The sequence below is a fragment of the Phalacrocorax carbo genome, chromosome 1 (assembly GCF_963921805.1).
Source record: "Phalacrocorax carbo chromosome 1, bPhaCar2.1, whole genome shotgun sequence".
In the NCBI taxonomy this organism is placed as follows: Eukaryota; Metazoa; Chordata; class Aves; order Suliformes; family Phalacrocoracidae; genus Phalacrocorax; species Phalacrocorax carbo.
In genome coordinates this window covers 8,220,078-8,242,285 of record NC_087513.1, presented here as the reverse complement: position 1 = coordinate 8,242,285, position 22,208 = coordinate 8,220,078, and the positions used below count along the sequence as shown (strand labels likewise).

At 44.7% G+C, this 22,208-nt stretch overlaps 1 protein-coding gene across 6 annotated transcripts in view; it reads left to right on the top strand.

Annotated features, from left to right (window-relative positions):
* Positions 1-22,208, top strand: part of FRMD4A (FERM domain containing 4A) — a 383,615-nt gene that overhangs the window by 176,796 nt on the left and 184,611 nt on the right. Inside the window, exon 1 of one of the 6 annotated variants that reach the window (XM_064443476.1) lies at positions 15,463-16,053. The exons of 3 other annotated variants lie outside the window; for them this stretch is intronic. In XM_064443476.1, coding sequence (XP_064299546.1) covers positions 15,895-16,053 — 159 coding nt within the window. In that variant the 5' untranslated portion in view covers positions 15,463-15,894. Of the gene's footprint in view, positions 1-15,462; positions 16,054-22,208 lie in introns of those variants that run through there. 2 more of the 6 variants (XM_064443487.1, XM_064443467.1) reach the window with 2 other exon arrangements.

The window sequence follows — 22,208 nt, the reverse complement described above, 5'->3', positions numbered from 1 at the left end:
AAATGGATATTTATTGCCATAGAAAACAGATGGCAGAAGACAAAGCTCTCATGTTCTTATCCCAAGCTGCAAGCATGTTAAGAATGCAGCAGGAAACGTCATTCCTCCTATAAATAAATTTCTCCTGAGAAGAGAGAACCCAGGGCTGAAAAAAAAAAGTCAGTCTTTCTGCTTTGGAGGCCAAGTCTGAGGCAGGTTTTCCCACGCTATTCTGCAGCTTACGGCGACCTTTGCTTTTGGCAAGGGAGGAGGTTGCCTTCAAGCAAACATGGCAAAAGAGTTCAGGTATGCCTTGCTGCTGCACTTTTACTACCCTGAGTTATTGATTTTCTTTTTCTACTGGACAAAGCGTAATTCAGCATTTAGCTCATTATTAATCAACTTTTCCAGCATGGATTCAAGAGCAAAGTGGTCAGAAACCTCTCACACCAAGTGTTGCAGTGCAGGGCCGAACGGGGTGGAACAAGGCAGATCTTGTGGTGTTCAAGGCAGAGTGGTCCTCATTTGTTAAACCTTCTCATGCAAACCTCTGTGAGTGATGCTGCGAGCACTCGCTCTGACACCACGACTAAGCGAGTGCTTCAAGGGAAGTTGATCTTTCCAGTTCACGCTGTTTACTTGCAAACTCTTACACTGACAGGCAGGTCCTGCAGACCTTTGCTTAGCACCTTCAGAGACATTTTTTGGATTGGCCTCTTACCTTGACAGCATCACCACCAATCTGACAGACTGCTGAGGTGACAGCAGAGTTACTCAGATACTGTGGATAACAAAAGAACAGAGATATTTGAGTGTAGAAGTTACCCAAGAGAGAAGAGAGACCTTGAAGCCAGGAACAACTTTTGTCTTAGCTTTTTTCTGGAAGTCACTCAAGTCTTAAGGTGATGAAACCAATATACAAACTTAGAGCGGGGAAAAAAAAATACGACAGCATTTTGCACCATACTTTATTTGCAATGAATTATTCACCAGCCTTATAGACAAATAATTGTATCCAAAAAGAAAAGAATAAGAGGATAAGCTTAAGTAGCAAAACTCGCCTGTATAATGCTCTGATATAATCACTGGTGACTGCCAAAACATCAATTTTTTCTGCTTCATCTGAGCTTTATCTTTTCTGACCTGTTCACAAGGTTTTTTTGAGGAATTGGTTTAATTTGGACTCTACCTAGACAGATAAATGCTTGGCACACCCTCTCAGGTATCTAGAAGTTGTAATATTTTGTGACACTTCTGAAAGGTGTAACAAACCAAAACAGACATTCCTGTGAAACGGATCAGGAGCTGTGCCAGACCTTATCCCCCCAAAATGCATGCAGGTTAACAGTGCAAGAGGTGAGGGCATGGCAGAGGCTAATAGATAGTGACTAGTGAACTCTGCAGAGTTCAGAGCCAGGATACAGCTCAAATTGGTTTTCAAATGATTGGAGCTTAATTGAATTATTGGAAGCTCTCAAGGCCTGGAGACCTCATGAGCAGAGTCTCTATTGTGAAATTTCCAGTGCTTCTGATTCTTATTTTGATCTGAAAATGAAAAGCTTTTTTCATTGCAGTTTGGCATTTGTTGCCTTCGCATTGTCCAGACCCTGGGACACCAAGGGTATGTCAGGGAACAGAATAAGGGCAAGCCAGGGCACAGAGGCTGGGAGCCAGAAATGAGCCAAATGTTTTGGATCTGGGTGAAGGGAATGGGGGTGGGGGGTGGGATGGTGGTGTGTGGCAATCATGTGAATCCAGTTATAAAGCTTTGGAGGGAGTGGAAATGCTTCTGTAGTTCATGGACCCTTTTGGTCTTCCAGCTAATAAGCCTGCTCAAAGGGCTTTCTCAGGTAGCTAGTGCCATGCCTGGATAATACCCCACCAGCAGCCCAAAGCTCAGGACTTATGATGGCTTAGCGCCAGAGTAGTTTGCCTCAAGGTCGTGCTCTATAGCCCAAAAGGCAGGAACTTACCACCCCTACTGGGAGCTTCCTCGAAGGGCTTTTCTATACAGAGACTGTGTTTCATGCAAGGTTGGCAAGTGATAGAAAATACAAAGTGGTAGCTTGTGTATTTGAAATACCTTCCAACCTGCCCAGCCCTGAAAACCTAGCCCTAACTCAGCTTCTAGCCAGGCCTTATCCTTGGAAGGGCTTAGACATGCCTTCAGCTGGATTTTGAAGTTCAGGCACAGAAAGCCTCTAGACTTTGTCCATTCATGATCCATACAAGGGATTGCTTAAATGTTGCTTCAACAATTTCCTGAACTAACAGCATTTTCAGGTATCAAGTGCAAAGTATGACACATACCTTTTCCACTTCTTAATTTCTTGATCAACCTTTTCAGTCATTTAGATCAGGATACTGTAAGCGTATGGGGGGAAAAAAAACAAAACAAAACAAAACAGAACAAAACAGTGGATGAGCAACAAACTTAGCCTTCATAAAGCTTTTCCATTTTCACTTTTGAGACATCTTTGGTCCAGACTAGGCACCAACACAGATCTGTGACTTTAGTCACAGTGACTTTAGTGAAGCTCAAAAGCACCAGGGCCCCCCTATCCAGCCCGACAGAATCATGAAGGAGGCTTTTCTGACCAAAAGGAAATTTGTTCTGTAAGTAGTCACACCGTTTCTGTTTTGCTGATTCAAGAAGTTCAGAAAGTTGGATTTAGATTTCAAACATGCTTCCAAACTTCCTGGTCAAACTTTCTGTCTGAGCTTGGCTAATTTCCTATTGAAGTCTATATTATCCTCATTGTTTAAATCATTTCTAATGGCTTCAAAGAAATGGTGACTCTTCATCCCACCAGCAGATGGATATGAGTGAATCTTACACTATAGTTTTTATTGTTGGGCCCAAAGTACCGAACTCTCCAAACTGCACAGGCAAGGAGCACAATTAGTCTCCACTTCCCAAAGATAACACATGAAAAGCTTTTGAAAAGATAATGGGCTGCAAATGATGCCATTTAGTCACCCGCACACACTCTACAATCCAGCTGTACTTCTGGAATATATTTAGAAGGCGTAATTAGTGTTGTGCACACTTTGAAGTAAGTGAGCAAGTTTCTCAACTGCGGTTGAAATTCATTTTAGTTTTCAGCACTCCCTCTATAAAAGCTACCGAGTCATAATGGGGTGGGACCACGGATATCTATTTTTTCTCCAGGTTTTGCATCATCATAGACTAGTTAAACTCCATGTGAAACAATAGCTGAGGACCAATAATCTGCAATTAATGTTGATGCACTAAGCATCTGCCCTTTGGAGATCTACATGCAGAACAAGTACCATTTTACTGTTTTATTATTTTAGTTCAGAATAGAAATCGCTGCAAGAGTGACCCAAATTGCTCTAACTCAAAAGTTTCCGCCACAGAGAGTTTCCACCCTGCCAACTCCCAACAGATGAGTGATGGGATGAGATGTGTTTTGGAGAAACTCATCTAAGAGAGATTAAAGGTAGGGGGTTTATGTTCTTGCTGGTGTGTATTTCCTATATCAGCTGCCTTCCACTTGTACCTTCAGCCAGCCTACATTTACAAGTTTGTCATGCAACTGTAATAATTTTTACTACCTTTTTAGGCCTCTTCAGTAGTCAAAGAAGAGGGAGTAATCTCTGTCTTCTGGTGACAACTGATCCTAATATCTTAAAAGACAATTTAGGATGGGATTAATTGCTCTCTGTGTAGACATCCATCTTCCATTAACTGTAGAGGGAACAAAAGCCTTTCCAGTTAGTGGAGACAAACACAGACTGCCATGTCTGCTCTGCATGCTTACTCTTGGAGACCAGATCCAGATGGGGCATCCATGGCCATCTTCTGGGTTAGTCTTCCACGTTTACATCCTTGCAGACTGGAGGGTAAGGGCACCAGAAGTAGATAATTGAAAATGCACAGTGTAGCTTTATGACCTTGATAAAATGCCAGATACCTCACCTGAGTACAGTGCAGCTGGGGAGGGGACTGGCAGCAAGAAAGGGACTGGATCCTCTATTTGCACCCTCCCCAAATGCCTCTCTTTCATTGCAGGATAGATATAATCTGACATTCAAAGCAATATGTATCTTGTATCAGTTCCTCTGCCTAAATGCCTGTATTTACTGCATCGGAAAGAGATGCTGAGGTCTGGCTGGGTAACAGCACTCTGAGATGCTCAGGGGAAGAGCACAGGATCAGTGTACTCCCCTGATCAGTGTGATCCATGAAAAATTGCCACTCTTCAGAGAGGAGAATGCCAACATCCTTTTCTTCCTCCACAGCACTCCAAAAAGGCTCTCCAACCTCTTACCTTTTGCTGTACATTCAGTAGCCACAGTATGTCTTTAACCACAAGGTTTGTCCTGCATAGGTTGTAATATTATCCACAATGCTTTGGAGCATCTGAGAAAGCTGAATGAGGACAGCAACAAGTTACTTTCTGTCTTTCAGTCTTCCTTTAATCAATCTTAATGCATCAGCAGACAGCAGGGAGGAGGAGGAGTAAGGTTAAAACCCCACAGGCAGTTTGTCCTCATTAAAGGTCCATATTTTCACAGAAAACCAAGAAAAGTGAGTTGCAAATATTTCATGTGCTCTCTTTTCCTCAGAGCTGAGCTCAAAGCTGTTACTCTGGCCTGAGAGCAGAGCTTGGAGTTCCCAGTTTTTGAAAATACCATCCAAGAAAATCTGTCAAGGCTAATATGACGGATGGGCTATTGCAAGAGGGAAGCTTGGCAATCCTAGGTCACAATGTAAAATGATTCCTTATAATATATCAGGCTTTACATATTACAAAGGCTCCGCAGACATTGATCCTCTCCAGACCTCTGGAAGACCCAGCCAGTGCTGTCGTTCCCACTTGCCAGCCAGGATGCTTTCAGGGTAAAAGCCAAGGTGAACTGCCAACACCATGCAAATCTGGGCATGTTTGAAGCAGGCTCAAATTTCAGGGCTCCCGTTAGCTGGAAGTGCACATCCACATCCCCTTCCTCCCTCTCCAGCATCCACCCACCCAACTCGTGCTTGCAAACCACACCAGGGACTGGGAGGAGGCATTCTAATTTTCATAATTTCCACTCTGAAATGTTGGAAAACTTCCTTTTTCCATCTTGGACTTTGCTGGAATGCAGCCATCATGTATCCTACTGTAAACTTTCAAATGCACCAATAGCGGCAGTTTCCTGCAGATGAAAAAGGGCTTGCTGCAGTTACAGCAAGTGGGAACCTGGCCAAGAAGAGTCATAAAACCAGAGGACGTTGATTTTTAAAAGCACAGTTATGTTAGTGCATTCCAACACATCCAATCAGTCACCGGAGAGCAGTTAAAGTGGCCTTGAGGCCAACCTCCAGCTTCTGGAGGATGGCGTCAGGAGAAAGATAAGCAGGCTGATGCCAGTGGACGATCTAGCCCCTTTTCCTTCTGATCACTCACAGCAGACTGTGCGGGGCTGGCCAGACTCTGAGTTGCAGCAGCATTTTGAAAACTTTTCATTCCTAAGCTTTGTTTTATACTAATCCACAGACGCTGTTATCTGCCCTAGACTGGAAGGGAAGTTGCTGAAAGATTCAGGACAAGGGTGTAGGCAACATTAATATTTTCCTGCAAAGGCCAAGAGATGCTGTGAGGTCTCTGCACATCCCTTATAGAGCCCAGCACTTGTGTTTTGACAGAAGTCAGCACCTTCCCTTTCCCAGGAGTCCTCTACTTAAGGGGCTTAAGGTGAAAGAACCCCATTTTGGAAGGAAGGGAGCAAAATATTTCTGAAGTCAGCACATTTTAGAGAAATCCCAGGTGGAAACCCACAAATCCAGATACCCTGAATCACTTGAAGATGGACCAGGCATCCTCTGCAGCCCATGATATGTACCACCAAGCTCTTGCATGCAGCCCCTCTCCCGTGATGTCAGCCCTTTGCAGAAGAGACTGCAGGACTAGCCTCAAATTCCCTGGGCACTGGCCTCTGAGAAACCCTCCGTTGTTTGTGTTTCATAACGATTCCCCATCTGGGAGGCACTGGCCACCTCTCCCTCCCCGTTCCTAGCTTGCGAAGCCAAGAAATACCAGCATGAAAAGGTCCACATTCTCTTATCCTGGAATTAACTGACCACGTCTGGTCAGACAGGGACAGAGCCCAGAATACCATCTACATGGGCTTTTCTTTCCCATGACAGTTTCCCAGTCAGAGCTTGAGTAAACATGAGGTCATCACCAATTTATAATTGCTGAGATTTATGCCTTTCCCAATCACATTTTTATAGAAGCAGCACTATGCTTTCATTCTTGCTATTCTGCCTGTATCTTAATCACTTTTCTGACAAAACCAAACACCCTATTTTGAAATCAAACAGATTCACAGAGGGGTTACCTGCCAAGGCAGTGGTTCTTGTCTGACTGGACCACTGCCCTGTACACTGTTGATTTTGGTGGGCTTCAGACATAACGCTTCCCAAAGACTGTTCCTCTCACTGCACAGAATAAGAGCCCTATTTTTACAGCTTTGATGCATTTGGGACAAGTCTCCATTGCTCTTTAGACAAAGGCAGCCACTCAATGGGGCTGTTCTCATAGATGAGTACCCTGTTTCGTCTCCTTCTCATGCTGGAGAGACTGCTGGACCACTGGAGTGGTCCCAAGCACTGTACTGGGGAAGGTGGGGGTGGTGGGGTTATTGCTCTGTCTCCTCTTTTTGCTGAGCAATGGCTTGGAGGACTGCTTATACCAAAGCTGAGGCAAAAGCACCACAATGGAAATGTGCAGTCATTTATGCTCCTTCTGAATCCTGCAATAGCCCAGATGAGGTCAGTCAGGACTAACTTTGCCTTGAAGTGCCTGCTTCACGCAGACAAACACCTTGGCTCTACAATGGAAGTTTGTCCTGCCTTTGAAAGGTTGTGGCATGGCTTTGTCAATTGATGCTTGTCCGTAACAAGGCTGAACCCCAGTTCTTACCCTTACTGTCAGGGCCCTTCAGAGGTTGTTCTTCAACTCATTTGTGCATGGCTTATTAAGGCCACTGGACCATGCACTGCCAATACTTCTCTGTGGGCTGAAGGCAGTCACGCAGGCATCAAGAACACCTCACCATCCTAAACAAATGTGGAGAGGGAGCCAAATCAGGGCAACGTAACACCAAGAGCCATGAGCACAGATCAGAAGACCTTCAGCCCCATGGGATCTTCGTGTCTGGGTAGAGATCGTGCTGTGACTAGGTTGCATCTGGAGTCTCATGGGGTGTGTGCTGCCTGGGACCTACAGGAGAGGGCATGGCATGGCATTTCAGGCTGACACGGAGGGCCTGCTGGGAACTGCCCAGAAGAAATGAGGGCAATCCTGCATGTGGTTCAGAGAGAATTGCATGGATAGAATATATGGCCCTAAGCAATGAAGAAGTGAGTTTATTTCAACCACATAAAGCTATTCAACTTGTGAACAACATTAGCGGGGTTTTGATCACTCTTTTTTTCCGAGCTACTGTGGCGCTTGGGCAGAACTTCCAAGTTCATCATTCTCTTAAAAGTTCCTATATTTGTTTTCCTTAGACTTGAGACTTCTGTTAAAAAAAAGAAAATCTGCCATATCCTTCAGCTGCAAATGATTTAATCGTTCTTGGCTTTGTGTGATCTGAGTATTTTCTTGTTCTCTTGCTTTGCAGCTGTGACCTACTTACTTACAAGCAGGAAACAAACCCCAGAATCATTAGACATTCTGCCTGGCTTGAAGAAGGGGAAAAAATAAAAATCTCATGTGTTTAAATACTAGGATGTCCTTCTTAATAACAGGAAGTCAAGCTCCAGATAGCAACAGTGAACATTTGAATTCTTTGTGCATCAAGATAAGGACAGCAAATTGCTTATGGGTTTTATTTTTTATGGCATGGATCTTTTGGGGACAGGGGAAATGAAAGCCACTTCTAACAGCCAAAATGGGTATGAGTCATAAATTTCTAAATGAAGAGCCTAAATCCTCTTTGTTTTGAGTTCTGAACAGCTTCAGTCTGCTGTCCATAGGGACAATGAAGTGACTGACTTGCTGCTTCGATCTGGCAGCTTTCGATCCATTTTCTCCTCTTTTCAGGAGGTGTGAGCAAACAAGCTAGACTGTGAGTTTGGGTTCCACACTGCAAATCATCAGGTTGGAAGGCAGAGCGTGGGGGAGGTTGATTAACTGCTCTCCACCTCTGCAGATGGAGTCTGGGCTACTATTTATACATCCCGAAACTCAGCACCCCGTCTGGATATGCTGGTGGGCATGTGGCTGTAATAGTAGCTATAAAAAGCAGCCAGAGAAAGGGAAAGCTAGGACTATCAGCCTCTGTGACTGGCTGTCCCACACAGGCACTTCAGTCCTCTTTTCCCTGTTTATCCGCAGCTCTAGTATCAGCTCAATAATACAAATCTCTCAATGCATCGTGAGGCAATAGAAGCTGATGTTTGTACAGGGTTTTAAGCCAAGCAGCAACAGAAGTGCAAGTTATCATCTTCTGTCAACTGTGCATGCATTATCACTGTAAATGGCATGGATCCAGCGCTGTCCTACAACGCAAATAGAGATTTTCCATTAGCACAAGCCACGGGGGTCTGTGTTTTGGGAGCAAACAGGGTAGAGGTCAAGTCTTATGCTCTACTGAGAAGGTCTAACTGGTCCCAGCTGGGGAGATGTTCTCAGCGTGAAGATCAGCTGCAGTACAGTAATCCCCCTATGTTGACTCCTGAGTTTCCCATCTGCAGATTAATTGTGCTGTGGCAATAGAAACAGCCAAACCGCCCCACATGAGCCAGCCCCAGTGCAGATGCCATGAATGAGTGTGCGAGTGTGTACATGCACTGTGTTTTGTGGTGTAAACAGCTCGGCATGGCTCGCTTTGGAACCTGTCTATGCCAGAGTCAACGGAGCCATCACCCTCCTCCACAGTACCCTCCCCACATACATTTAGCACAGCCTGGATGTATATAGCACTACTCCCACAGGGAGCGTATATACACATAACCAGTCTTCACCTCAGGAACATTTATTTACCTATTCACCTATTCACACTCATTTTGATAATCAGTGCAGGAGCTTTCAACACAGAGGATATGTTATCAATCCAAGATATCTTAATTATTTCTGCTTTTTTCTGCATAACTCTTGTGCAATATGACCAGCTGGCTTTCTAGCAGGCTGAATACATATCTACTTTTTAATGTAAAACAGTTCCCCTGAGATTACATAGCAAATGCCAGTGAATTATTCTACTGAGTAAATGGAGACACATAAAGTTATGTGACTTGTCTAATGTTGCTCAGGAAACTGATGACTTTTCTGGAATAGGACCTGATCCCTGCTTATATTATATCTTTCCTCCCTGCCCAGTGACAATTCCATTCTAACCAGCAAGACCAGTATTTATTTGTAATGATCATTTATAAGGAATTTCAAAATAAATTAAACATATGAGCTTTAACTTAGGCAGGAGCAGGCTTTCCAACCTATAAGCAAGATCAAATACAAGAAATCTGGACCACTGATTTTCTAAAATATGTTTCCTTTGCCCTCCTCCTTTTTAATGAAATGCTCAGCTCTAGCCTTTGAACAGAAAGGACTTTGTATTAGTCATTGAATGCAGTGAGTGTTACCACTGGTCTGAATCAGACAAACTACTTAAATATATCTGCAGGATAAGTTGTAAGAAAATGTTCTGCTGAAATGGGCCATTTGTGCCATATGTGGGCTTGTTTTGCATAGACAGCAAGGCTGGCCTTCATTACATTATCGGTCTTGCCATAGGGCAAAACTGCAGACTGGCTTTCTATGAGCCACCAGATTTGTCCTCACCCAAGCAAATAGTGCCAGTTAAGAGACACCTGCAACGTGAAGCAATGTCTCCTCCAAACCACAGCCCACAGACAAGGCCATTTTGCCAGCTTGGCCATCATCTTCTGGTAAGGGCTGGGAAGCACAAGCTAAATGTGTAATTCAGAATGATATAAACATAGGGGTGCAAGGGAACCTCTCATAAAGGCAAATACTTGCTCCAGCCACCAAAGGAATAAGAGAAAGCTTGAAAGAAGAAAAGTGTAACTGAACAAGTGTGTGACTCTGTGAACAGTGAGGTGTGTTCAGTCTGCAGTCTGAAATGCAGTGCCCACCTGATGGGCACAAGCACAGGTTTGTCTCAGGTTCATATTGCTTCACCCTGAACCTTGCCAGAGGCTCTTTTAGACACAGGTGAATAACATGGAAGGAAAAAAAGCCTCCTAAGCAGGCTGTGACTTTCTTCTGTTTTCTTCTGCCCAAAAATAGTTCTCCCAAACATTTCTGCACATAATACCAGGGAGCAGCGTGATGATAAACCTTGTGGCGACGGGCATGTGCAAGCGCATGCTGCTTTGATTGGACACCCTGGTCACAGGACATTACAGTCCCCAGAGGGATCAGAGTTAATCATAAGCTTGGGTTTCCAAAGTGAATAATCGTATTTAAGATCTCACCATTCACTTTCTGCGGCTGTTCTGCACTATTTACTTAATAAGTTGTCCTGACCTACATCCCCTCCTGCAGACTCATTCACCACAGTATTCGCGGAGAAAGAGGATTGAATAGCAAATCTCTGCACAATCTCTTTCACGTTCCTGCATAGTAGAAGTGAAATCACTTTAGCTGGTGGAATATTAGGGACAAGTACAAGCCTAGCTTTATAGGATTCACCTACTTTTAAACCTTGTTAAATCACTAACACAGCTTACTTTAGGAAATGAAATGCGTATGATTTGAGGATATGACATGCTCTTCTGTGTCAGTCAGTAAAAGCTCTCTAAAGTGAGGACACGTACAGCCTTACGCAGAAGGAGCTGCTGTTCACATAATGATAATACTTGGCACTACCAGAGCACTTTACATTTTCAAAGAGCTTTTGAAATGTTATGATCAAGGTGGATGACTGGAATAGTAAATTTTCATTCAGTTATTACCGTGAAGCAGCATTTCATTTCATTACGGAACATTTTAGGCCATATGGACTCATGAGAACATCTTGAGGAAATTGGCCAGGATTTCTGACTCGTGATGTTTGTTCTAAAATGTAACCAACAGGGAAGGCTTCAGTTTATTGAATTTTCTCTGCAGGGGGGTTGTAGGGCTGTCAGTGGTGGCAGACCAGGCGGTAAGGGGTGGAGACTGTTTATATCTGTGGTTTTGGTAGCAAGTGATGGGTGAGAGTTAGAAGGTAACTGAAACAATGCATGCATAGCCATCACATTCGCATGGAGCAGCAGCTCTTTGGGGAGATACTTCCAAGTACAGCTTCTTGACCTACAGCTCCAGAGAGGTGAGCTGTGGGTGTTGGTGTTTCCTCTATAAGTCGGCAAATGTTCAGGCATGATCATTATCCAGGTGTGTGGCCCAGCCAGGCTGAGGTCATGATCTTTAGCAATCCAGAATGGTTATGGGTCGGTAGACCCTTAGCTGATCAAAGCTCTCAGCAGACCCAGTATGGACAGCCATACTTTATTTTCACTCTTTTTAAATTCAGGTGAGTGTCCTTTGCCTAGAACATATATGTTATATAATATAGCCCTCAAAGTCTGAGGACTTCTTTCTTCAACTCAAATGTCATTCCGAGTTCCTTTTAACACCCCTCCCTCAAACCTTTCCTTATAGGGACAAAGTACAAAGTCTGGCAAAGGTACAAGAAATAAAGCCAATTGTATACTGTCCTTGCATCCTGGGAGCTCCCACTGGACACACAGAAACCCTCCATGGTCCCTCTTTGGGTGGCAGCAAGGCTACTTGTCAGCAGAAAGACAGAGAAGCCAAATGGGTCAACATGAGGGATGAGACCACCTTGGTTGGGGTGAGAATAGGGCACACAGAGGCTCGGGTTCTCAAGCAGATTCGGTGCCCAATGTCCATTTGGAAATCTTGGCAGAGTTTGTGGTTCAGCGCAGTTGCAGGGGGGAGGTCACTTCTGTAAGTCCCCACCGAGAGCTCTGGCTCTGTGTGGGCACGTGTGAAGGAAGGGGGGGGTGGCTCCTTCTTTGTGTGTTCAATCACTTGGCAGTGGGTCATCTCTAACTGTTCAATCATATCAGCCATGAAAACGATGCGCCATTAAGGTACAAAGAGGAAAATGCAACTAGTTAAAATCTCAAAAAAAATCATCTCCAACATAAAAAAGCATGAAGCTGCAACATGAAAAGGAACTTTAGACAGAAAGATCTAACAACATTAATCATCTTAACATTTTAGAGAAATAAAGATCAAAAAGGCTAATGGATTTGAAAAAAAACCTAAAAGACCACATTGGGCTGGAGCTGCAGGGACCGTTGGGGCCATATGTTGAGCAGAAGCAGGATGTCTCTGGTATGTCTACAGCAACCTCAAAGGAAACCGCCCTCCACCCGGCATGTCTGTCTTTCAACGCGCCCAAATACATCCACACCCATCGGAAAGTTGTGGGTAGAGATTTACTCTAGAGCGTGCTGGAAAGACATGCTGAACTCCTCCTTCCGAGGCCAGAATATACAATCTGCCTAAAGGCAAAACACGGACCCATCTCTCGAGTTCCCAGAGCAGGCAGCGTCTACCTACATCAGTGCACGGCTGTGATTTGCAGGGTCTGCGGTGCAGAGGAGCTCTGCTGGGACTGGGCCAGGGAGTCCACCCCCAGCCTTCAAGGCTTGGTTGCAGTCACATGAAACAACACAGCAGCCCAAAAGGTTTGGGTTTTTTTCTTTTTATTTTTTTTATGGGAAGTGAGGAGCTATTTTTGTACCCTAGTAACAGCCTTTGGACTGTCAGTAAAACGTGGGAGGTTTCATAGTAAATGTTTTGCCTGACATTTTCTCAGAAACAGCAGGAAATAATCAGCACATAATTAGAGAGGCTGTCTTGAAAAGACCTGCAAATGTCTATAGACCTATGTAGAGTGCAAAGGGCTTTTTTTTTCTAGTTGACCTCAGAGTGTTTTGTAGAAATATAAAATGATTTTACAGAAATGACTCAAAGTGTATAACAGCAGAAGAGCCAAGCTGCTGATTCTTAGTAAATTTTTCTCCTCTCTTCTGCCATTCCCTGTAGGAATGACCTCTTCTGACCTTTTTGGCTAAGTAAGAACACCTTCTGTAATGTCTCCCTGGAAAAGAGCACCTTTGGTGCTGTATCCCTTGGCTGGGGAAAGGGTGGCACCTTGGTGGCTGTGGAGAGGGAGAGGATGGTCCGTCTTTGCCTGGGAAACGTCTGTGGTTGCAATTTCCTTGGAAGCTGCAAGGTGGGATGGGAAATCTGTATTCTGTCAACTTTTACCCCTTCAAAAAATAGTATGCATCTAATCAGGGGGAAAACCTCCACAGGAAACCGAACAATCTGCTCTAATCATAAAGGTAAATCTACACACTGAAATGCTCACTGGGCCTCCTATAGACTCAAGTGACTCCTAAGGAGAATGCTTCAGTCTATCAGTTAAATAAATACATAGGGGAACTGTTTTCAGGAAGTCTGATTATGTCATCAGCCGAGTGAAAAGGCTCCTTCAGAGCTGCCCTCATCTGTTGAGTAATTACCGAGTTGGGACAGGGGTCTGAAAGTCTCCTTTCGAGCATACGGAAAGACTAGATGCACATGTGGAGTGGCTAATTTTAAAACTGTGGCATATCTCCATTTCCCCTCCTCTCCCCCTTGCAGAATACCAAAGGGGTTAGGTCACATCCCAGAGCAATCACTTGCTATGGTTTCTTTTCCCCCCTCTGTTTTCCTTTATCAAACACATTTCTTTCTTTTCCTCTCTCGTGTTCCCAGGCAGAGATCTTGTATACTAGGCTGTAGCCTGGAGCAAATATTGTCTAGTCACGTTATATAAAAAAAACCCACCTTTCTTCCAAATAAAGCTTTATAATGGAGATGTTCCTGGTCCCTTGTCTACATTGCTGCTAATGGAGGCAGTGTGTTACCTAGTTTACAGGCAGGCAAAGAAATAACCGAGAGGCGATGAGCACAGGGAGACTAGCAGCAAAGGCTGGACACCAAGAAAACAGATAGGCAAGGACAGAGGGAGGAGGAAAGAAAACTACACTTTGCAGAATTAATAGCTTCTAACAAGTTTGAAGGAAATATTATTACGATTTTATTACAATATTTTATGATGCCACTCTAAAAGCTATGTTCTGAAGAAGCAATTAGGCTGAGAACATTAATTTTGCAGCTGTATTTTCCTGGCGTTCCACCTGCCCTGTCAATGAGCTGATGAGCATCCTTGTGCCATTATCATGACACACTGCTGGCTTCATGCTCTCCAGTCCTCAAAGATCAAATTATGGATGGGGTCAGGGTGGGACAGACCTGCAGAAAATCAACCAGAGATTAATATTCCTGCTCCTTCCCCATCCAGGGAGTTGAATCAGAGAAGAAATTGAGGCTTTTGGGAAATTACAGCTTCTCAGCTCTGCTAAACCAGCAGCTTTAGGGGCTCACTGCATGCAGGTCCCTCATGATTTCAGCTCAAAGTGGTGTTGTCCTGTCTACCCCTCTAAAAAGTGCCTCCTCAGAAGTACCTCCATGTAGGCACTCCCCAGCTGACTCCCACCTGCTCCCTCCAAGTCCCACTGCCTTTTTGTGCACATTCCTCTGAAGGGAAAGTAAAATGTGTGAAAAATAGCACCAACAGGCAGCTGTCTCCAAGGGCGCTGGCTTGCGCTGTGCCTTTGGTAAAAATACTTCCGCCTCAGTTTCCCCACCTGGTTATTAAACTTTAGCCCATAGGTAGAAGGAGCACTCATAGGATTGAGTTGGAAAAGCTGTTGCGATTTGAGTGCATAATTTTGTGGTGATTTGACTGAACTGCAGAATCCTTGTGTTGATAATGTATTTTCACCCTCACCGAACCTGTTCCCTCAGCCCACCTCATCATAGATGTTGACAGCATTGAAGACTCCACCCAGACAAGCTGCTCCTGGGGGGAAATGGGCAGGGAACTTATCTCTTCTCAACACCTGTTTCAGAAAGGGATGCCAGAAGTGGATCTTTGCACCCATAGACCAAAAAGAGTGTTTTGGCATCCAGCTCATATGGAGGGGCTTGTATTGCATTCTCCTGGGCTTGCTTAGATGAGACCCACCCCTATGAATGCAAGGTCAGCAAGGGTTAAAAATACGTCCACACCAGCTGAATCAGACTGACTTTAAATGGGCTGCTTTAATCCGTGCAACCTTCCGAGATATCACCCCTTGGGTAAATAAGGTGCATAAGTCTCATATAAAGATTAAGTCCCCTTCTGAGTCTAAAAATATAAAGGCTCCAGAACAGACAGTTGGGTGGAAAAAAGACTGGAGCGTGACTGTGCAATGGCTAGTCAACACACGAAACAAAGGGTGAAATGTTGCATGTGGCAAAGCTGTCTTCTCAGCTGTTCTTCAGAGTGTTTGAAAGAGTTAAGCCTAGTACTGGAATGTCTTGGGAATGTTGGCAGAGGGAGAGCGAGTGGCTTTTTTCCTCCCTCTGGATGGAGTCCCAGGACTGAGCTTGCAAAGTGATGACTTTGGATCCGAGTTTGCTTCTTGGTTCTGTAGCGGAGAGCTGGGAATTGATGCAGTGTAACTAAGAAGCCCTTTGCGAGGGATGTGCAATTGCTGTACTAAGTCAGGAGAGGTATTTTTACCTCTTCCCTGCTCATCCCTGGGTGCAGAAGAACTTGCTTTGAGAAGATACACGGAGGGAGAAACCACATCCTGAAGGGCGTGTGCGAAGGGAGAAAGACACATCCCCAAACAGTTTATTTTGGCTGCTGTTTTTTGTTGTCGGGTTTGGTTTGGTGGTTTGGGGTTTTTTTTTCCTTTCTTTTCCTTCTTCTTTGATGGAAATTGCAGTGACTTTTTAACCTTGCAGTTCATAAGGCGCCTTGGGATTAGCTGATTGCCTCCAAGCAGGGAGTCCAGGGTGTTTCACACGGGGAGCTGGCATGGCTGCTGTGCTCTTTGACTTTGAGGATCTGCTATACAGCTGGGACAGCCTGGTGTGGAGCCTGACGTCCCGGGCTCTGAGGACTTGCCGCTTTGGAAACCTGAGGGTCCTGCAGCTCATGCTGAAGCCATGGTGCATTTCCAGAGCCGTGTATCAGGTAGGGTTACAAAACACCAGGCCAGATGCCCAAACTCTGGTGCTGCAGAGGGGAAACACCCCAGGGAGTTGCACAGGGTCCTGTCCTGTTCCTACCAACTGCTTTGGGTCCTACCACAGGTGGTGGGATAGAGGAGACACTGCGGGCAGGGGAGGTCTGGAGGAGAAACGCAGTTTTGAGGATGATGGTGGGATCTTCCATGCCTGAACATGGTCCAAACTCTGCTTCCCACAGAGCAGAGGGGAATAAGTCAATGCAAATTAATGGTCACTCTGCTATATCCCCTTTCCTTGAGCTTTATACTCAATAAGTACAGCCAGCCTTACCTGTGCTGCATCCTCAAGCTGTCCCTGCTGCTGCACAAATGTCATTCATAATTTACTCAGAGGAAGACACCTAATGTGTGGAAAATGGGCAAACACAGTGGGTTTTAAACTGCAGAAGCACTAGTTAATCCTACTTGACTTGTGCAATGCTTTCTGACTGCTTAGTCTTGCAAAGTCTGAGGCGTCTGATTGTCTAAAACTTTTGTTTTACTTGGTGTGTTTTATGTGGTATAGAGAGGTTTGGGGCTTGGTCGACTGGCTTCTCTGTAGAGTTACGCTAACTGCTTGCAGCTTGAGGTATAACAAAACAGCTCTAATAAAATGTGTGTTTCTGAGACTGGCTAAACTGTGTTAAATAAATTGAACATCACAGTGAAGGCACTAGAACTGGATGCCACTTTGAATAGCAAGTCATTCCAGTCCATAGGTTGAAATGACACAGTAAACCAACCAATATCCAGCTCGCCTGCTTTTTTAATCAGCCTCAGACAACTAAGGCTCAACATTTATTCTGCTGCAGGGACAAACCCCTTACAATATTTATCAACATCACAGATTTGGCTAATGCTGGACACTGGATTGACTGATCGGTGTTTGGATTTGGAAAAGGCATTTTCTGCTATTCCCATTTGCTTGGTATTTTGCTTTTCCTGTGCTTTGGAAGTCTCCATGTGTGAAGCCAAGTTATACAGAAGAAGGCAGATTAAAAGCCTTTAGAAATTGTGTGTGTTGCTTAGAGGGAGAGCAGGGCAAGGCTCCTAGTAATTTCAGCAAACTTTGAACCAGCTTCTAATCACGCTCTGGTTTCAGCAGGCTTCAGGAATAGATTTTATGGCCTTCTTTGGAGTTCAGTAGGCACAGGCAGCACGTTTATTTTAAGTATTTGTTTGTTCTGAAAGATGCCTGCAGCCAATAACACAAACTCATTACCCAGAAGGACCCCTCATTCCACTGATTGCCCTGGTGGCCCCAGGGCACGCCTTTGAAACCCCCAGGAGAGGTACCACAGTAATGGCTCCAAGCAAACCAAGCTGCTCTCCCTGGGCTGCGCTTGGTCTTGGCCAGTGTGAACCTACAAGTCAGTCTGTGGTGTGGGGTTGCCCCATCCTCTCTCTGCAGCTTGTTTTAGGACCCTGAATCTGAAACCAATTAGCTCACATGGGCCTGGGAAAAGGGAGGGGGAAGCAAGAGGGCTTAATGCTAAACCCCTTTTTTATCCTCCACCCATGTAAAACTATGCAAGGAACTAGTTTTTAGATGTGTCCAGATTCCAATTACAAATAACCTAGAGCAGCCTACACACCATGTGTCAGGGCATGCTACTGCCTGGGATAACTCCCAGGATTGGTGGCCTTTTAACAGATTTACTCTGTTGTGAGCACTGAGTACATGCACAAGTGCACTTTTTCCATTTCAACCTGTACAGAATCAATGAACATCTGCAAATGTTCAGTAAAACCACATCACTCTATTTGTCAGTGCCCATGAGCTTCCAGTTCTCTGGAGGGGACACAAACTGGTAGATCAGGTACCAGGAGAGTTGCTGCTGGATGGGGGTTTGCTTGGGAAAGGCATCTCATAGCTCATTGCCAGCAGTATTATTATGGCCAGCATGAGCTGATAGCTAACTCTACACTTATGTATATTAATCCTAACAACATTTCCTCCAGTAGCCAGCATCCTCCAATTTAAATGCTGACGGGGTATTTTAGTAGAACATTGCTTGGACAGAAAGCCTGATGGTTTCATCACTTCCCAGAGACAGAGACTTCTTTCACTGTTTATTATTTAGATGAGCAAATAAACTCTTAAGCATTCTAGTTGTGGTTGCTGTTATATTAATATATTAATCCCTGTTGCTACTGCATCCTGAGACCAAAGCAGATAAGCTGTAAGACCTCTGCATGGTAGCAGAACTGAAACAACCCTAAAAAGAAACATTAGTCAATTTTGTGAAATAAGCAAAACTTTTTAATACTCCAAAAAGTATGCTTTATGCTTTTTCCTTTGAGCTAGTCACATCCCAACAGATCTGTGCTTCTGGAGCCATTTGCTGGCTCACCCTTGCTGAGGATGACTTGGGGGTACCGCAGCAGGTACCACACAGCCAGGTTCCTGGCTGAGCAGGACCCACGCTTCTGTGCACACATCACTGGGGAGGACTCAGGTCCTCTTTGCACCACCAACCAAGACCATGGCTGCTCAGGTATGACACCAACTTGGAGAATTTGTTTGTATCTTTTCCCTAGACTGTCGTCTCCACCACACAAACCCTGAAAAACATCCATGGGTTTGGTAATTCCCTTCTACTGTCCCCACAAAATATATAAAAACAAAGCTAATGCTGTACAGAGGGTACAGTCCAGATTTACTGCTAAAGTAACAGGCAATGGGTTCTTGAAAAGAAAAGGACCTCCAGGCATCAACATAATCAGTGTAATTCCCCTTATTTCTGACAAGTGAGACTTTGCTTGCTTGGCTCTAGGGAAATCAGCAGCAATGCATTAGCAGAGGTAGATGGAATAGCAGTTTTGGGGTGGTGCTGGCTGTGGAGTTCAGGATGGGATCCTAACCACTTGAGATTTCAGTCTTCAAATCCAAACTGACACAGCAATCAGAAGTCTGGACTTGGTTGGGCTGCACTCTGAGCAGTAGCTGGTATAAAATAGGTTACAACAATCAAATTTTTTCATTCGTTCTTGGTCTTCCAAACTGGATTTGACTTTCAGAGATGCCAAGTAACTCCATTTTTCACTGTCTTTAAGTGATGTTGTGGTACTCAAGTCATCCAAGAACTAGAGGCTTTTGGTACCATCGACTGTCTCAGACTGAATTTCACTTCCCAGCAAGTAAATCCTCCTGCAAGTCTGCTGCGACTCCCAGGGGTACATTTATCTGTGCAGTCTGAACAAACCACTTGCCTTGCTTTGTTTTCAGTGGGCTAATATTCACCAGTTGCTGTAGTTTAATTGTGATGAACGCTTGTGATATTTTGTGCTTTGTGTTCCACTGTGTGGCTTTCTGACCGCACGATCAAAATGGATTTGATAAAGGAGATTAACAAATAATAAACTTCCAGTCAGGGCTTTCAGTCAGTCAGTTGTACGAGATGCCACAGAGCTGTCGGCTGTATTTTTACCAATGCCCAGAAGATGTCTGACTGCTCTGACCTACTGAAAATATGACCCTGTGAACTGACACAATGCCTGCATTTGCAGAAATGCTCACATTTCAAGAAGTGCTGGGGGAGTGTTGGTCTATTATGGAATAGGCAGTCAGTTCTGCATTTTAACATCCTGAAGATATTTCACTATTTATTTAATCTCCAAAACCATCAACAAATGTTTTAGTGTCCTGGCTATGTCTGTGCAGTGTCAAAGAACATTAGACAGGCCAGAGCTGACATCTTCAGTAAAAATGTGTTTATATGTCTGTCTGTTTGAAATCCCACCAACTGCTCCCTCAAGTCGGAGGCAGGTTGCTGGACGTAGAGTAGTCTCTCAATGAGCTGTAATACTAAACACAGAGAGTTAATTCCTCACACACTGTACACAGTAGTGCTGTGTACTTTTTACACACTGCTTCTTATCCACCAAGTACTTGGAAAGGTGGTTAAACAGTATCATGCCTATATTTCTGCTGAAGAACCTGAGGCAGAGATAGACAAAATTACTCCCTTCAGGCCATAGATGCTCCTTATATATCCAGTTATAGGCAATGGGATTAAGGAAGGAGGTGGGCTGTAGTGTTCAGGGGCTGGATGTTAACCTAAAATGAGGAGAGCTTTTGCCATGCTGGCAGGAGGATAAAGGCACAAGGAGCAATGGCAGGAAGAAATGCAAAAGCCAAGGTCCCATGATGGGGGAAGGATATCTGGGGGCTCTAGGCACCCCCAGCCCTAGGGGGGAGGTTGCTGCTACTGTGGACACCCCCAGCTCCTGCAAGGCAAAATCAAGTTGCAGATCCCAGCTCACTAACTGTTTTCCAGCTGTGAAAATCACCTGTGAATCCTTGCCCCTTGCTATTGAGGGTGTTTTTGCAATGCTTTAAGTCCCTGCTGCTCCCCTCGAATCAGAGCTGGCAGGTATTGCAGCCCGGAAGCTGGTTTTTCATCTACATACGTGCAGATGTACTCAGCCATATGAGTCCCCATACCACGTCCTCCTTGGGCCTGGTGTTCAGCTACTTCCCTCCCCTTATTTTCCTGCAATTTTATTTTTGCTGGCGAGAGCACATGTTTCTCCCACGGAAATGCTAATGGGTTTTTACCCATCCTCCATGGGCTTTGGCAGTTTGGCTTTGGGTCTTCTCCTCCGTTCATTTGGGGGACCTCTACACCCAGCACCCTGCTTGGGTATTGCACTGATAAAGGGACAGGCTGTTGTCTACCTCACAATGGGCTCTGAGACATCCCTACAAACTGTATACCCTATTGGGAATGTGGTCATCTCCTTCATAAAGAAGCAATTTGGGAAATACATTCTTGTTTCAGCATCATTCCTCACCCTGCTTACCTTGAAGACATCTTATTATGTCTAAGCAGAATTAGGGATTCAGGAGCAAAAGCAGCATTTTGCAAGCCTGCGCTGCTGCTGTAAAAGGCTGTGCAAATCAATGTCAGGCAAGAGGGAGGAAGGAAAGCGCTGAAATGTTAAACACATCACTTCAGATTGGTAAAACTTCCAGGTTTTGATTTATAGCTTCATCACCAAGTAGATTAATGTGGATTTCAAACACAACCAGCTCTTTGCTTTCCTTTCAGGCCTGATATATTAGCATTTCCCATTAATCTAGTTAGCTCTGGCACGGTGAAGGCTAAGGAAATGGGAGATTAGGTGTGTGGGAGTACTAGGTGGGCAGGAGAAAAGAGCCAACAATATTCACTTTAGCTAACTAGCTCAAGTAGAGACCATGGGACTTTATCTAGGTCTCAGGTTGTAGCTGAAACTGTTTCTGACTCCCTTGGAGTCAGCAAACCCAGATCCTTTCTCTTCTGATTTTGGACAGAGGGTTTTTCAGTGGGGTTGTTGATTTTCTAGTCATAAGCGCAATGGTGGACATGGGTACCAGTGCCACCCATAGAGCTGAGCTTGCAGGGCTCTTTGCTGGTGGTGGCTCTGTTCCTGAGGTGCCATGATGTTCCAGGGCAGCTGGCTTTCAGGATGCTTTGGGACTTCTTAAAGCCATCCTGCGGGTATCGTAAATGGATCTGGCCCCTCCAAGCTTGCAGCCTGCCTAATTCCCACTTTTAGTGGGAGGTAACTGTGACTGTTTTGCCCGGTGCTCTTTGCTGAGCTAGTCCACAGGCTCTGGAGCTGCCCTGGAGACTTCTCAAACTTTATTGCTACATATTTAAGTGTTTATGAGACTTGAACTTCTTCCCTTAAAAACAAAAAACAAGAGCAACTGACATGAGTCACAAAAAAAAAGAGGAAAATAACCCTCCACCCAAAAGCCCTAGAGTTGCAGAAGGGGATAATGAACCTCACATGTTTCCGAAAGCCACTCAGGAGCTTTTGGCTTGTGAGTTTCTCACCCCATCTTCATTACAGGCAGAAGAAAGAGGGTTAGACAGGCAGGGGAGGGAAGAGAAAATGCAAAGGTTTAAAATTCATCTTTGCCAGAAAACATACGCAAACAGACAGAAAAAAATCAGCTTATGGAAGAATCAGCTTATGGAAAAATGCCCCCAAGCCATTTCTGCTTGAGGCATCTATGGACAAAGCACAAGAGGTGTTCAATAAATTCCTGACCTCAGGTGTATTTATGACACACTGTAAAATTGCCCTCAGCATTTGATACAGGCTTCCCCTGCCTTTCTAGAGCTAG